Here is an 18,490-nt window from a genome sequence, read left to right on the forward strand (position 1 = left end):
CTTAAGGTAAAGAAACCCTTAGGAAACAGTGATCACAATATGATTGAGTTCAACTTGAAATTTGATAGGGAGAAAATAAAGCCTGGCACAGCAGTATTTCAGTGAAGTAAAGGAAATGACAGTGGTCTGAGAGAGGAGTTGGCCAAAGTAAATTGGAAGGAGATGCTGGCAGGGATGACAGCAGAGCAGCAGTGTCTTTATTTTGTGGTAAGAATGAGGAAGGTGCAGGTTAGATGTATTCCAAAAGCAAAGGAATTCTCAAATGGCAAAATAGTACAGCCATAGTTGACAAGGGAAATCAAAGCTAATGTAAAAGCAAAAGAGAGGGCATACAACAATGCAAAATTTAGTGGGAAGACCAAGGATTGTAAAACTTTTAAAACCCTACAGAGAGCAACTAGAAGAATCACTAGGAGGGAATAGATGGAATATGAAAGCAAGTTAGCAAACAATATCACAGTGGATAGTAAAAGCTTTTTCAAGTACGTAAGAAATAAAAGAGAGATGAGAGTGAATATAGGACTGTTAGAAAATAAGGCTGGAGAAATAATAATGGGGTCCAAGGAGATGCACTAAATGAATATTTTGCATCATTCTTCACTGTGGAAGACACTAGCAGGCTGTTAGTGCACATCGGGGATTAAACAGTGTTACGGAATGCAGGCCATCAGTGCACATTAGGGTTTCAATGTGTTACAGAATACAGGCCATTAGTACACATCGGGGATTAAACAGTGTTATAGAATACAGACCATTAGTGCACATCGGGGATTAAACAGTTTTACAGAATACAGGCTGATAATCCATATCGAGGGAGTGGCTGCAGAGAGGTGTGGTTTGTGAAGTGAAGTGACAGTGAAACTGCAAGAACTAAGACTTCTGTACTTCCTGCCCAATAGTAATAGAGAGAATGAAGCTTGGTCTGGATGTAAGGGGTCGCTGATGAATGATGCTGCTTTCTTTTTGCAGCACCTCATGTAAATGTAGTCAGTAATGGGAGGGCTTTTCCTGTGATGGAATGGGTTATATTCATCACTCTCTGTAGATTTTTCTGTTCCTGGACATTGGTGTTTCCATATCAGCCCATTATACAACCAGTCAGGATATTCTCCACTGTGCATCTATACTAGATTATTAAAGCTTTGAGGACGTGCCAAACCTTTGCAAACTTTTAAGGAAGTAGAGGCGCTGTCTACGGTTATTTGTACACTGTATTTCATAGGATTGCTTTTAGGTTTATATTTATTGTGTTTTTTATGCTTATAGTGTTTTTTATGTTGTGTCAGGTCTGGTATAACAAAAGTTTTGTTCTCTTTTACACCCTTGTACTGAAGAATTTTGAATCTTAGATCTTTGTGATGGTACTTAAGTTCTGCTCCCAAGACAGATCCTCTGATATGTTAATGCCAAGGAAATTAAGGCTTCTGACCCTCCCCACCTCTGTTCCTCTAATGACGACTGGCTCATGGACTTGATTTTTAGTAGTTTTGGTGCTATCTCTTCTGCGGTATTTCCAATGCTTCATTGAACCAGATTGGATCTCTTGACTTGAACACTCCAACAGAATCACGGCCATGTGGGGTGAAGTGAAGTGTAGTCTATCTCGGTCTCTGGAATTCTGAAATCAATCTGATTTGTTTTATTCTGTGGATAAACTGGCATATTGTGCTGACAGTACAATCTTTATATATACCCAGTAGCTACTTAATTAGGTACACCTGTACACCTGTCCATTAATGCAAATATCTATTCAGCCAACCAAGTGCAGCAACTCAATGCATACAAGTATGTAAATATGGTCAAGAGGTTCAGCTGTTGTTCAGATCAAATATCAGAACGGGGAAGTAGTGTGATCTAAGTGACTTTGACTGTGGAATGATTGTTGGTCGTAGATGGGGTAATTTGAGTATCTCAGAAACTGTTTATTTCCTGGGATTTTCACACACAACAGTTACTAGAGTTCACAGACAATAGTGTGAAAAACAAAAAAAACATCTGGTGAGCAGCAGTTCTCGGGCAAAAACACCTTGTTAATAAGAGTGGTCAGCGGAGAATGGCCAGACTGGTTCAAGCTGACAGGAATTCAAAGAACCACGTGTTGTGACAGTAATGTAGAAGAGCATCTCTGAACACACAAGATGTTAAACCCACTGAGTGTTGCTAATATTATGCCATCCTGACCCATCAGCACTTAAAGCAGAGTTTTCTGTAAATTCACTTTGTACTGAAGTGGAAGGTTGAAGGCTGAAGCAGTCTATGGATGTCAGCAATGCATTGCTAGGTAAGTTAATTATTTATTTTTATTTATTTTTGCAGTGCAGAATAGATCCTTCCGGTCCAATGTGCCACACCACCCAGCAACCCACCAATTTAACCCTAACCTAATCAGAGGATAAGTTTCTCAACCTTAAGGTTGTCATAGCTGGGGGGGGGGGGGGTTTAGTGGGGATAAGCTCCCAATATCTATTAAATACTTTCAATGGGACACATCTCAAATAGCCTCTGACAACCATGTCCAGCTCCTGGCCTTCACGTGAGGCTTAGCTACCAAGCCCAGTGGAACTGTTTCAACTGCCTTGCTGCCATACCCACTCATGGGAAGGCTTCAGGAGTAAACCCAGAGGAAAAATCCAGAGCTGGAGTCCCTATGTTGAATTCAATACTGACGGGAAACACTTACAAAGCCATTGGTGCCAAACTGTATCAGTCTTTTCTGTTCCTTTGGATTTATCAGCTGCATGGAGAAGGGAGCCTACTGCATGTGCAACAGCTTGCTCTCCATATCGTACTGCCCTGTCTCGTGTATCACCTAGACAGCTATACACAATATCGATGGGCACTCCGACCAGTGGGGAGAGCCTCATACTCACAGGATAATTGTTACCCAGCCCAGCATGAAAGTGTGCAAAGAGCCATCCAGATTCAAATCCTGGACCACTTGCCTTGAAGTCTGGTGCGAATGCCGTTATACCAACGGTCAGCTAATTAATGACCTGCTATCCGACCAGTCTTTGGACTGTGGGAGGAAACCAGAGCATCTGGAGGAAACCCACGTGCTCCGCAGGGAGGGCGTATAAACACGGAACTGCACTTCAAACTCCAACGCCCTGAGCTGTGACAGCGTTCGCTCTAACTGCAACGCTACCACAGCACCCCTCTGAACTGTGTGTATTTAGTAATATGGTAGCAGCGTAAAATTTCCTGGTGGGCCTCCTCAGTCTCGACATAGCAGTTCATGCCCCCAAGGATTCATGTGCTCCTGTTGTGCTCAATTGTATGTGACCACAAGGAGATCAAAAAGAGAAAGGGACCAAAACGAGGCAGATGAAGGGTGGATGACAGGATGGCAACTCACTACCAGTCAAAAGCCTGGTTTAGAGAGTTTGGGGGCAAAATGGATGAAGAAATTAAGATGTGAATAGTTCACGGAGAGGGAAATAATGTTATACTGCTATTTTGAGGGAATTGAGGCCAATTGAAGAACTACTGATGTTATAACTTTGTTCAAAAGAAGTATGTAAAAATAGACCCTGCAGCAATATCACATCTACAAGGAGCACTGGCACAGGAAAGTGGCATCCGTCATCAGGGACCCCCACCACCGAGGCACGCTCTCTTTCCACTGCTGCCATCAGCAAGTTGGTACAGGAGCCTTAGGACTCTCACCACCAGGTTCAGGAACAGTTATTACCCCTGACCCATCAGGCTCCTTAACCAGCATGGATTACTTCACTCACACTAAGCTGATTCCGCAACCTGTGGGCTCGCTTTCATGGTCTCTACAGCTCATGTTCTCAGTATGCCTTACCCTGGCAATCCATGCATCCATCACTCTGTGCTGAATAGTTTCTAATTAGCGTTTCTTGCGTGCACGCGTGTGGCTGTTAAACACTACACCAAGCTTAGAGTGATCAGTTTTTAAATAGCTTCAGCTACGTGTCTTTGTGCTGAAAAAGCAATGATTATTGCCGTTGATTGTTCGCGAGAAATAAGCAGCAAGGCAATTCAGAACTGTTTTGCTTACTGTGTTTTCAAGCATTCAGGCTTGGAGATGGCAGATGTGGCCAGGAGTGAAAATGAAATGATTTCACTACTTCAACAAGTTAGGAATTACAAAGGTATTGACAATCAGAATCAAAATCAGAAACAGAATAGGGTTTAATATCACTAGCATATGTCATGAAATTTTGTTGTTATGCATTGCAGCAGTACATTGCAATGAATAATAATAAAAACCGTGAATTACATTTACTATATTTATATTTAAAAAGTTAAGTTATAGAAATAGTGCAAAAAGAGAAAAAAAGGCAGTGAGGTGGTGTTCATGGGTCCTATATCGATTCAAAAATCTGATGGTAGAGGAGAAGAAGCTATTCCTGAATCTTCGACTGTTAGACCATAAGATATAGGAGCAGAATTAGCCCATCTGGCCCACCTGCCATTCCATCATGGTGATCCATTTTCCCTCCCAGCCCCAATCTTCAGTCTTCCCCCATGTCATCTTGAATGTTACAGTGAAAATGAAGATTTAGAGGATGCAAAGGCATTGTATGAAGGCAGTCCATTATCTGCACCAGGTGTCTGCACTGATTTTGTTCATTTACAGAAAATCAAAAGAACATGGCGAATGAATTCTTTTGTCAATAACTATTAGAAACTGATACACAGTTTTACAGAACTGTAGAGGTATTGGCAGCATTTTAATTTGTTTTCTATTTTATTTAAATACAGAAATTGTTTCTCAGACAGTAGTTCATCATTTTTTAAAAACTCTTTCCATGGAGCTTCAGCTAATTTTGGCAGCTGTTTAATTGGACCAAAACGTATTGGTCCTGATGTGTCCCTATGAATCTAATCCATCGTATTTATTAATGAATATAAGGATGAATGCTAAAAAATGAATGTGCTGTCTTGCATTGAAGTATTCTGTTTATCAACACCAATACTTTCCGACTTCCTCTTTACAGGATTAACGAGGCTAGCACTATGACTGATGGGGACTACGATTATCTGATCAAGCTTCTAGCTCTTGGAGATACAGGAGTTGGCAAAACCACCTTTCTCTATCGGTACACAGACAATAAATTCAACCCCAAGTTTGTCACCACAGTTGGGATTGACTTTCGGGAAAAGAGACTGGTAAGTAATTGCTTATTTTCCCACTGTTCCAGGTGTAATCAAATATCTGAAATTCTTAGGACCAGAAGTGTTAACGATTTTGAATTTTTTTGGCTCTTGGAATATATAGTGCCTAGAAAAAGTATTCACACCCACTCCCATGAAAACAAATTTCTACAAAGTGTTCTATATTTGTGATTAATTTAGATCACTTTGTAAAGCCCTGTTTTTACTTTAGCACGATAAGTCTTTTTCTGTTGATCAGTGTCAAAGAAAGCCAAATTAAATTCACTGTGATTCAATGTTGTGAAACAAAAAAAAACGTGAATACTTCCAAGGGGAGTGAATAGTTTTTAATGGGCACTATATAATGAGATAGCTTGGGGTCGCTATTATTTCTGTCTCTGAATTTATGTGCTACCAGTATGCAGTCTTCCTCTTACACTTGTTCATCACACATACAGAATGTACTGATGCAGCTGTTCAGTGTGTTAGACTCTCATCGGCAATGATCTTGGCAAACTCATCACTAAATTTCTCTGTGCTTCATCACCAGCAGTCGGTTTATCGCCACAAATCTTAAAAAAATTAATGCCGTGCCTTTTCTTAAATTTCTGCAACCACCCTGCTGAACATCCACAATTACTTTCAATTTTCATTTCACCATGATAGATGTTTGCTTGTTGCATGATCAGCATACCATTATGTGGCATGCGTTCACTCTGACACTGATGAATCCACTCTTTCAATACACGATCGAGACCTTCATTTCACTTTATGCCTGGGAACTTTTTCAGCACCTTGTGGAATTTTCCATTTGTGATCTCAACAAAATTTCGGATTTTGAATGTTTTCTGATTTTGGAATTTCTGTTAAGGAATACTCAACCTGAAATGTCAAAATCTAGATTAAAGAAGGAAGATGCAACTAAATATACTTGAGGGGTCATGGTAGCGTAACGGTTAACATCACGCTATTACAGCTCAGGGCATCGAAGTTCTGAGTTCAATTCCAATATCCTCTGTAAGGAGTTTGTACATCTTTCCATAAGCAAATGAGTTTCTTTCAGGTGCACTGATTTCCTCCCACAGTCCAAAGACCTACCGGTTTGTAGGTTAATTGGTCGTTATAAATTGCCCCATGATTAAGCTAGGGTTAAATAGGTGCATAACTGTGCAAGGCAGCTCGTTGGGCTGGAAGGGTCTGTTCTGTGCTGTATTAGTAAATAACAAAAAAAAAAGCTATATTTTGATTTTATTATAAGATTGTCAACTAATTAGACAGTACACGGACAGATCAAAACCACACTAAGAAGTGGTCCAAGAACCACTGCTTATAAAAATGGAGGAAACAGAATCAATCAGGTTTTTCAACCGGGTTAAAGATAAAATTAAAGATGATCTTTATTTGTCATATGTACATCAAAACATCGAATCATATGCGTTGTTTGCATTAATGACCAACACAGACTGAGGATGTGCTGGGGGCAGCCTGCAAGTGTCACCATGATTCCAGCACTAACATAGCGTGCTCACACCTCACTAACACTAACCCGTATGTCTTTGGAATGTGGGAGGAAACTAGAGCACCCGGAGGAAGTCATGCTGTCACAAGCAAAATGTACAAGCCCCTCACAGACAGTGGCGGGAATTGAACACACTCATTTTATAAAGCGTTATGCTGACCGCTACACGACTGTGCCGGGTTAATGTTCTATTGGATAAGCAGAGGAAGAGCATTATTTCGGTTAGGTGAAATGGGTAAGGGGTGGCATTGACTGAACTGGTCTACAGGGAGCAGATGGGACTCGGAATCGGAATCAGAATCTGGTTTATTATCACTGAAATTGTGAAATTGGTTGCTGTGCGCAGCATAGCATTGCAATACATTTAAAAAATACTCTAAGTTAAAATAAGAAATAACATTCATTTTCCCAGGGCTGAACTTGGTAATACGAGAGGGCATGAGTTTAAAGTGTTGGGAGGAAAGCATAGAGGGAATGTAGGAGATAGATTTATTTACACAGAGGATGTCAGTGGAGCACGCTGCCGGGGTGGTGGTAGACACAGGTACATAAGGGGCATTTAAAAAACTCTTAGATAGGCACGTGGATGAAAGAAATTAGGAAAGGCTATGTGGGAGGGAAGGGTGAGAGTACTCTTAAAGTAGTTAACAAGGTTGGCAAAATATTGTGGGCAGAATGGCTTATACAGTTTTTCTCTGATAATTAGCAGTGTACAGAAAGATGATTCAACACTCACTGCTTATAAAATTGGACAAGAAAGGAAAACAGATGAGAGTCTTAACAATCAGTGAATGGCCACAGTTGGTAGTTAGATTCTTATTGGAAATAGACCATAAGACAATTAGACCATTCAGGCCATCGAGTCTGCTGAGCCATTCCATCATGGTTGATTTATTATCCCTCTCAACCCCAATCTCCTGCCTTCTCCCCATAACCTTTGACACCCTGACTAATCAAGAACTTATCAACCTTCTCTTTAAATATACTCAATGATTTGGCCTCCACAGCCATCACCGGCAATGAATTCCACAGATTCACTATCCTCTGGATAAAGAAATTCCTCCTTCTCTCTGTTTTAAATTGATACCCCTCTGTTCGTGAGTCTATGCCCTCTGGTTCCAGATTCACTCATGATAGGAAACATCCTCTCCACATCCACTCTATCAAGGCCTCTCAATGTTTGAAAGCTTTCAAAGAGGTCACTCCTCATTCTTCTGAACTCCCATGAGCACATGCCCAGAGCCAGCAAATGCTCTTCTTGTGTTAACCTTTCCATTCCCAGAATCATTCTCATGAACTCTCTCTAACCCCCTCCAATGCTAGCACATCTTTTCTTAGATAAATGTGCTGCTTTCAGTCCCCAAGCGTTGTCATGCTTCCAACGCCAACGTAGCATGCCCACAACTTACTAATCCTAATTCTTTCATCTTTGGACTGTGGGAGGAAGCTGCGGCACTTGGAGTAAACCCATGCAATCATGGGGAGAATGTACAAACTCTTTCCAGCTGGAAATTGAATCCTGATCTTGCAGCTGGTGCTGTAAAGTGTCACTTATGCTACATTGCTACCCTTAACTGGACAGTCTAGCACCTGGTAAAAATATTGTGTTGTTAAAGAAATTATGAGACCATAAGATACAGGAGCGGAATTACGCCATTTGACCCAATATATCTGTTCTGCCATTTCATCATGGCTGATCCATTTTCCTCTGAACCCCAATCTCCTGCCTTCTTCCAGTATCCCTTCGTACCCCGACTAATGAAGAATCTGTCAGCCTCCACCTTAAATATACCCAATGACCTGGCCTCCATGACTGCAATGTGGCAACATATTCCATAGATTCACTACTCTCTGGCTAAAGAAATTCCTTCTCATCTCTGTTCTAAATGGACGTCCCTCTTTTCTGAGGCTGTCTTAGACTTTGGTCTTAGACCCCCCACCATAGCAAACATTTCCAAATCTACTCTATCAAGGCCTTTCAGTATTTGATATATTTCAATGAGATTCCCCTCATTCTTCTGAATTCCAGTGAGTACAGGCCCAGAGCCAACAAACACTCCTCATATGATAAGCTTTTCAATCCCAGAATCATTTTTTGTGAACCTCCTTTGAACCCTCTCCAATGTCAGCACATCCTTTCTTAGATAATGGGCCACAAAATATGCACAATATTCCAAATATATTTGGAGTATATAAGTAGTAAAAGAGAATCGAGGGTAGATATAGGACCAATAGAAAATGATGCTGGAGATATTGTAATGAGAGATGCAGAGATGGCAGAGGAACTGAATGCGTATTTTGCATCAGTGTTCACAGTGGAAGACATCTGCAGTATACCAGACATTCAAGAGTGTCAGGGAAGTGAAATATGTGCAGTGAAAATTACGACTGAGAAGCTTAATGGTCTGAGGGTGGATAAATCTCCTGGACCTGATGGAATGCACCCTTGGGTTCTGAAGGGAGTAGCTGGAGAGATTGCGAAGGCATCAACAATGAACTTTCAAGAATCGATGGATTCTGTCAATGTACCAGATGACTGGAAAATTGCAAATATTACTCTGCTATTTAAGAAGGGTGGGAGGCAGCAGGGAGGAAACTGTATTTCTGTTAGCCTGACATCAGTGGTTGGGATTGTTGTTGGAATTGATTGTTAGGGATGAGATTACGGAGTAACTGGAGGCATCTGACAAAAGAGGCTAAAGCCATCATGTTTTCCTGAAAGGAAGATCCCGCCTGACTAACCTGCTGCAATTTTTTGAGGAAATTACAAGCAGGGTAGACAAAGGAGATGCAGTAGATGTGGTGTACTCGGATTTTCAGAAGGCCTTTGACAAGGTGCCGCACTTGAGGCTGCTGAGCAAGATAAGAACCCACGGAATTACCGGGAAGTTACTAACATGGGTGGAATATTGGCTGATTGGCAGAAAACAGAGAGTGAGAATAAAGGAATCCTATTCTGGATGGCTGCTGGTTACCAGTGGAGTTCCGCAAGGGTCGGTGTTGGGACTGCTGCTTTTTACGATGTATGTCAATGATTTGGACTATGGGATTTGCCGATGATACAAAGATAGGTGTAGGAGTGGGTAGTGTTGAGGAAACAGAGAGCCTGCAGAGAGACTTATATAGTTTAGGGGAATGGGCAAAGAAGTGGCAAATGAAATACAATGTTGGAAAGTGTATGGGGTACACTTTGGTGGAAGAAATAAAAGGGCAGACTATTATTTAGATGGAGAGAGAATTAAAAATGCAGAGATACAACGGGACTTGGGAGACCTTATGCAAGATACTCCAAAGGTTAATCTCTAGAATGAGTCGGTTATGAAGAAGGCAAATGCAATGCTGGCATTCATTTCTAGAGGTATAGAATATAAGAGTAGGGATGTGACGTTGAGGCTCTATAAGGCACTCGTGAGACCACAATTAGAGTATTGTGTACGGTTTGGGCTCCTTATTTTAGAGAGGATATACTGACATTGGAGAGGATTCACAGAAGATTCATAAGAATAATTCCAGGAATGAAAGGGTTACTGTATGAGGAACATCTGGATGCTCTTGGGCTGTATTCCCTGGAGTTCAGGAGAATGAGGGGGGATCTCATAGAAACATTCCGAATGTTAAAAGGCCTGATCAGGTTAGATATGGCACAGTTATTTCCAATGGTAGGGGAATCTAGGACAAGAGGGCATGACTTCAGGATTAAAGGACGTCCATTTAGAACAGAGATGTAGAGAAATTACTTTAGTCAGTGGGTGGTAAATCTGTGGAATTTGTTGCCATGAGCAGCTGTGGAGGCCAAGTCATTGAGTACATTTAAGGCAGAGGTAGACAGGTTCTTGATTAGCTAGGGCATCAAAGGGTATGGGGAGAAGGCAGGGGAGTGGGGATGACTGGAAGAATTGGATCAGCCCATGATTGAATGGCGGAGCAGACTCGATGGGCCGAATGGCCTACTTCTGCTCCTGTATCTTATGGTCTTATGGTCTTAAATGAGGCTGCACCAGCACCTTATAAAGCTTCAACATTATATCCTTGCTTTTGTATTCCAATCCACTCGAAATGAATGCTAACATTGCATTTGCCTTCCTCACCACCAACTCAGCCTGCAAATTAACCAGTAGGTAATTGTGCACAAGGAGTCCCAAGCCCCTTTGCACATCAGATTTTTAAAATTTTCCCTCCATTTATAAAATAGTCTGTGGTGCTCAGGACTCTATCAGCTGCGGCCCTTTTACCCATTGGTGGAACATGGATTATATCAATGTCATAACAGTTTGTCTAGTTATTCCTAAGAAATGGTAATAGAAGAACTTCCATCCTTCCCAAATTTGCAATGCAAATCTTGCTGTCCCATAATTCTTCGCATAGATGGCCTCAAATATTTCAGAACAGTTTTGAGAGAGGTGCTGTGATGGATGAGCTCCACTATTGCTTCTATATTCAATACACAAGCCAGGGTAAGATGATACGGAGAGCAAGCTGTTGCCCATGCAGCCAGCTCCCCCTCTCCACGCAGCTGATGAGTTCAAGGAAACGGCAGAGACCCATACAGTTTGGCACCAGCAGCATCACAGAAGTTGCCATTCAGCATTGGACTCAACATTGGACTTCCTGAGGCGATCCAGCTCCAGGTTCTTCGTCGGGGTTTACTCCCGTGAGTGGGTACAGCTGCAAGGCAGCAGAGGTTTGAGATCAGAGTTTTCCCTCTCCTCAATGAGCTGCCAACCATATGCCGATGAACCCCATTTGCCCAAAGCCAGTGGTTTTAAGGTGCAGCTGGTTTTAAAGCCCCCAGTAGCCCACCTTTGCCCCCTTCTCCAGTCAGTAGAAATGGTTCCATTGGGCTTAGTAGCTAAACCACATATGAAGGCCGGGAGCTGCTCTTGCTTATCAGAGGCTATTTGAGATGCATTCCATTGGGAGCATTTAATAGATAGTGGGAGCTTATCCTCATTACTCCCTTGGCTTATAACAACCTTAAAGTACATCAGTATGGTTATTTTAAAATATGAATGTAAAGTGAGACATTTTCCTGTCCCAGTTTACATAAAGCTCCCAGAAGAGAACGTGAAGTAGTGTAGATGTCTAAACCTGGAAAACCATGAAAAATCTGACGTTACCCATGGTGAATTTTATTGTAAGGTATTCACAACCATTACACACTGCATGAAGTTTGTTCTGTTCACAATCCACGTGAGCTTTATATTAGCACAGGCATTTGCCCTGCTATAATCCTGCACTGAAAATTAACTTTTAATTATTAATAACCCAGTTGTTATACTCTTGGCTGGACCTCTTCAATTGAATTAACGTTTAATTGTCATTCTACCATAAATGAATACTCACGAATACAGCCAAACGAGGCTGTGTTTACTCCGGGCCCAGGTGCAGAACATAGTACCAACAGTCACGCAGCACAAAGCACATACGAGATAGCAAGTGCATAAAGATTTCATTAAGATACAGCCGTGCAATAAAAAAGTCCTGACCCGTGTCACAGAAATATGCAGACAACCACAACAGGGCTTGTCTTCTGCCAAGCAAACACTGGTGGGGGTGGGGGGGGGGGGGGGTGCAGCACCAACTCTAGACTGAATACTGCGCCACAACGCCCCTGGTCAAATATAATACCGTTTGTTTTCTGCCGAGCAATTACTGGGGAGGGGTCTGCACCAACTCCAGATGCTGTATGACAAGTTGGACTTTTGACCTCACAATCTAACTTGTTATGGTTTTGCACTTTATTGTTTACCTGCACTGCACGTTTCCACTTTATTCTGAATTCTGTTCTTGTTTTACCTTATTCTAGCTCAATGCACAGTGTAATGAATTGATCTGGAAGGACCTATTCTGTGCTACATCTAAATAAATGAATGAATGAATAAATGAATAAGTAAATAAAAATGCGTAAACCTATTCCAATACCAATATTAATCTAGTTTTTGATTCCCCAACCACGAGAAAAAAACCGTGGACAGAAGATACAAAAGCCTTGAAGTATATAATACTCGGCTCAAGGACAGCTTCTATCCCATCGTTATCTCGCTGTTGAATGGCTCCCCAGTATGATAAGATCAATTCTTGATCTCACAATCTATCTCGTTATGATTTTGCATTTTACTGTTCACCTCTGCCACATTTTCTCTTCCGCTTTTAGACTTGTAGCGGTTAGCGCTTTCCTTTACAGCATCAAGTAATCACAGACCGGGGACAAATTCCCACTGCTGCCTGTCAGGAGATTGAACTTTCTCCCCTTAACAGCATAGGTTTCCTCTGGATGATGGATTTCCCCCCCAAAGACGTACAGTTGGGGTTAGTTAGCTCTGTTGGCAGCAGGAGCATGGAAGTACTTGTGGGCTGTCTAGTACAATTCTCACTGATTTGATTTGATGCAGACGATGCATCTCACTGCATGTTTTGATGTTTCAATGCATATGTGCCAAATAAAGCTAGTCTTGAAGAATAAACTCTTCTCGCGCGTTCAGCCATGTACTGGTTTTATTTCAATGGCTGCCTTCCACCAGGCAGTCCCAAAAGCCAGACAATATGCACGGTGGAAACCCACATCAAGGAGAAGAGGAGGTGTATCCATTTGGGTTACCCAGAGAAACTGGCGGGAGCAGAACATTGCCTTCACAATGGCCATAGGATTGACTTTAATGGCACAAAACTACTGTGCTGCATGAATGACCTTTGGGACTGCCTAGTAAAGGAAACCATTGAAGTAAAAACTAGAGGAAAAGAATTTTAACAAAGGCAATTTCGAACGAGGTTGGAGGTGACACTGGATTCATAGCAACTCTGGCAGGGTCTGCAAGACATTGCTTCCTACAAAGCGAAACCCAATAGCATGAGTGGCAGTGATACTTCACTACCAGATGATCTCAATGCCTTCTATGCACTCTTTGAAAGGGGGAACACAACTACAGCTGTGAAGATCCCTGCTGCACCTGATGACCCTGTGATCTCTGTCTCAGAGGCCAATGTTAGGCTGTCTTTGAAGAGAGTGAACCCTCGCAAGGCAGAAGGTCCCAATGGAGTACCTGGTAAGGCTCTGAAAACCTGTGCCAACAAACTAGCAGGAGTATTCAAGGATATTTTGAACCTCTCACTGCTACAGGTGGAAGTTCCCATTTGGTTCAAAAAGGCAACAATTGTACCAGTGCCTGAGAAGAATAATGTGGGCTGCCTTAATGACTATTGCCCAGTAACACTCATATCAACAGTGATGAAATGCTTTGAGAGGTTGGTCATGGCTAGACTGAACTCCTGCCTCAGCAAGGACCTGGACCCATTGCAATTTGCCTATCACTACAATAAGTCAACGGCAGATGCAATCTCAATGGCTCTGCACACGGCTTTAGACCACCTGGACAAAACAAGCACTTACATCAGGATGCAGCTCATCGACTGTAGCTCAGCATTTAATACCATCATTCCCACAATCCTGATTGAGAAGTTGCAGAACCTGGGCCTCTGTACGCCCCTCTGCAATTGGATCCTTGACTTCCTAACCGGAAGACAACAACCTGTGCAGATTGATGATAACAGATCCTCCTCGCTGACAATCAACACTGGTGCACCTCAGGGGTGTGTGCTTAGCCCATTGCTCTATTCTCTATATACACATGACTGTGTGGCTAAGCATAGCTCAAATACCATCTATAAATTTGCTGATGATACAACCATTGTTGATAGAATCTCAGGTGGTGACAAGACGGCATACAAGAGTGAGATATGCCAACTAATGGAATGATGTCACAGAGATGAAAAAGCTGATTGTGGACTTCAGGAAGGGCAAGACGAAGGAACACATACCAATCCTCATAGAGGGATCAGAAGTGGAGAGATTGAGCAGCTTCAAATTCCTGGGTGTCAAGATCTCTGAGCATCTAACCTGGTCCCAACATATCGATGTAGTTATAAAGAAGGCAAGACAGCAGATATACTTTATTAGGAGTTTGAAAAGATTTGGCATATCAACAAATACACTCAAAAACTTCTTTAGTTGTACTGTGGAGAGCATTCTGACAGGCTGCACTGCATCACTGTCTGGTATGGAGGGGCTACTGCACAGGATGAAAGAAGCTGCAGAGGATTGTAGATCTAGTCAGCTCCATCTTGGGCACTTGCCTGCAAAATACCCAGGATATCATCAGGGAACAGTGTCTCAGAAAGGTAGTGTCCATTATTAAGGACCTCCAGCACCCAGGGCATGCCCTTTTCTCACTGTTACCATCAGATAGGAGGTAAAGAAGCCTGAAAGCACACACTCAGCGTTTCAGGAACAGCTTCTTCCCCTCTGTCATCTGATTTCTAAATAGATATTGAATCTTTGGACACTACCTCACTCTTTTTTAATATACAGTATTTCTGTTTTTGTATGTTTTTTTATTTGTTCAATATACGTAATTGGTCTACTTGTTTATTTATTATTATTTTTATTTTATTTATTATTTTTTTCTGTCTCTGCTAGATTATGTATTGTATTGAACTGCTGCTGCTAAATTATCAAATTTCATGTCTCATACTGGTGATAATAAACCTGATTCTGATTCTGATGAAAATCTCGCTCTAAGTAAGAACTGGAATTCCATTGTAAACAAGGTGGGACAGCAGAAACCTGATTGGATGAGGACTAACCAATCAGGAGGGACGGACGACAGTGGTATAAATGCCACCGGACCAGACATGCCCAGGCATCAACCCCGATGAAGGTGGCAGAGTTTGTCATCAAAACATTGGCTAAAATCAATACCTGTACCCGACTGGAAGCCTGAGAAGAGTTTATTCTTCATATAAAAGCACTAGATCCCTTTTCAAAGCTAATCTTATCTAATCTTAGATTCAGCACGGTAACAGGTCCTTCAGGCCCAAAGAGCCAGCGACACCCATGTGAACAATTAACTTACTAACCTGTACCTGTTTGGAATGTGGGAGAAAACCAGAAAAGTCATGGGGAGAATGTATGAATTCCTCACGGACAACATCAGAATTGAACCTAGGTCAGTGGAATAGTATGCTAATGCTACACCTAGTTAATGCCTTGTTAATGAAAGATGTCAAAGGAGAATGGCCAGACTGGTTCAGAATCAGGTTTAATATCACTAGTATATGTCGTGAAATTTGTTAACTTTGTGGCAGCAGTACAATGCGATAATAAGTAGTGGAAAAACAGAAATAAAATAGTTGTGAGATAGTGTTTATGGTTTCAATCTCCATTCAGAAATCAGTTGGCAGGTGAGAAGAAGCTGTTCCTGAATCGCTGAGTGTGTGTCTTTGGGCTCTATCCAGACCTTTGATCATTTGATAGGTTTCAATGAGGTCACCTGTCATTCTACTGAATTCTATGGAATACAGGCCCAGAACCAACAGATGTTCTTCGTATGACAAGCCATGAACCTTCTTTGAACTCTCACCAGTTTCAGTACATCTTTTCTAAGATAACGAGTCCTAACCTGCTCACAATACTCCAAGTGAGGCCTCATCAGTACTTTTTGAAGTTTCAGCATGACTTCCTTGCTTTTATATACTAGTCCTCTTGAAATGAATGTAAATATTTTATTTGCCTTTTTCACGACAGACTCAACCTGTAAATAAACCTTTAAGGAATCCTGCACAAGGACTCCCAAGTCCTTTTGCACCTCAGTTGTTTGTATCTTCTCTTCATTTAGTAAATAGTCAACCTTTTCCCTTTTTCTACCAAAGATGTTGCATTCCTTCTGCCATTTCTTTGCCCATTTTCCAAACCTTTCGAAGTCCTTCTGTAGCTTCTCTACTTCCTCAAAACTACCTGCCCCTCCACCCATCTTCATATTGCCGGCAAACTTTGCAACAAAGCTATCATTCAAATTATTGACATATAACCTAAAAAGAATCAGTCCCAACACAGACCCCTGTGGAACAACACTAATCACCAGCAGCCAGTCAGAAAAGGCTCCTTTCTCTGACTCTTTGCCTCCTGCCAATCAGCCACTGCTTTATCCATGCTAGGATCTTTCCTGTAATACCATGGGCTCATAGCTTGTTAAGCAGCCTTATGTGTGGCACCCTGTCGAAGGCCTTCTGAAAATCCAAGTACACAACATCAACTGATTCTCCTTTGTCCATCCTGCTTGTTACTTCTTCAAAGAATTCCAACAGTTTTGTCAGGAAAGATTTTCCCTTGAGGAAATCATGCTGACTATGGCCTGTTTTATACCTATTTTATAATGTACCTCCATAACCATAGCAGAATCAATGAAAGTCCACACCAACAGGGCAGACCACCAACTTGCAAAAGACAAAGTGAAAGAAAAAAGAAGTAATAATGATAATGAATACTTTGTCCTAATAGTAATATCTACAACTGGTGTCATCTCAAAGGTACTACACAATAGCATTCAACAATTAGGATTACACAACAATATCTATGTAAATCTTCAGAAAATCACAATGCTAAACACCACTAGAATAGTCCAAAAGTTCCCAGCAATTGACAAGTAAGTGTGTTTGGCTAGGCCTGTAGTTCAGGTCATACCAGCTTGAGCAGAGAAAAAAATAAACAAACAAATAATAATAAATAGGCAATAAATATCAAGAACATGAGATGAAGAGTCATTCACAGTGGAGAAATGAAAATAGAAGATTTGTCACATGATGTTGTGGACGAGGAAGCCAAGGGAAGAGATCAAGTCATAGAGGGAACAATAAAAGGATTAAAAAGAGAATACTCCAGTGAACTAAATGCACCTTCCCACAATCAATGTGCACAAACTAGAAAGAACATAAAGGAAAAGAAAATAGGAAGATGACTTAAGTCCAAAAGAAGTGGAAGAGGATAATTCTTGAGAAATTAGCAAATGCCGAGACATTTACAAGAAACTAGAAGAAGAAAAAGACAGGAAGTTGAAAAGAGAAGAAAGGTGTCCAGAGCTGTACAAACAATTTCTTGCAGTCTCAGAATCAGCTCCTAGAACCACCATTGAGGATTGGAGGGAGGCGAATGTTGTCCCCTTGTTCAAGAAAGGTAGTAGGGATAGTCTGGGTAGTTATAGACCAGTGAGCCTTATGTCTGTGGTGGGAAAGCAATCTCTTCCTTCGCCTCGTGGAGTAGCCGGGGGAATATTCCGTCAGGCCCTGGGGACTTATCCATCCTAATGTTTTTTAACAACTCCAACACCTCCTCTCCCTTAATATCAACATGCTCCAGAACATCAGCCTCACTCATATTGTCCTCACCTTCATCAAGTTCCTTCTCATTGGTGAATACTGAAGAGAAGTATTCATTGAGGATGTCGCTCACTTCCACAGCCTCCAGTCACATCTTCCCACCTTTATCTCTAATCGGTCCTACCTTCACTCCTGTCATTCTTTTGTTCTTCACATAATTGAAGAATGCCTTGGAGTTTTCCTTTACCCTACTCGCTAAGGCCTTCTCATGCCCCCTTCTTGCTCTTCTCAGCCCCTTTCTTGCTACCCTATATTCCTCAATAGACCCATCTGATCCTTGCTTCCTAAACTTCATGAATGCTACCTTCTTTCACTCAACTAGATTTTCCACCTCACTTGTCACCCATGGTTCCTTCACACTACCATTCTTTATCTTCCTCACTGGGACAAATTTATCCCTAACATCCAGCAAGAGATCTTTAAACATTGACCACATGTCCATAGTACATTTCCCTGCAAAAACATCATCCCAATTCACACCCGCAAGTTCTAACCTTATAGCCTCATAGTTTGCCCTTCCCCAATTAAAAATTTTCCTATCCTCTCTGATTGTATCCTTTCTCATGATAATGTTAAAGGATTATCCTTCCCTCCTACCTTTTTTATTTTGGCTTTTAGCCCCTTCCTTTTCAGTCCTGT

General features: G+C 41.6%; 1 protein-coding gene across 4 annotated transcripts in view; it reads left to right on the plus strand.

Moving 5' to 3' along the window:
- Window positions 1-18,490, plus strand: part of rab27b (RAB27B, member RAS oncogene family) — a 186,266-nt gene that overhangs the window by 133,869 nt on the left and 33,907 nt on the right. For all 4 annotated transcript variants that reach the window (XM_072252214.1, XM_072252212.1, XM_072252211.1 and 1 more), the window contains exon 2: window positions 4,968-5,139. In XM_072252214.1, coding sequence (XP_072108315.1) covers window positions 4,987-5,139 — 153 coding nt within the window. In that variant the 5' untranslated portion in view covers window positions 4,968-4,986. The remainder of the gene's footprint in view (window positions 1-4,967; window positions 5,140-18,490) is intronic.

The sequence above is a fragment of the Mobula birostris genome, chromosome 3 (assembly GCF_030028105.1).
Source record: "Mobula birostris isolate sMobBir1 chromosome 3, sMobBir1.hap1, whole genome shotgun sequence".
In the NCBI taxonomy this organism is placed as follows: Eukaryota; Metazoa; Chordata; class Chondrichthyes; order Myliobatiformes; family Myliobatidae; genus Mobula; species Mobula birostris.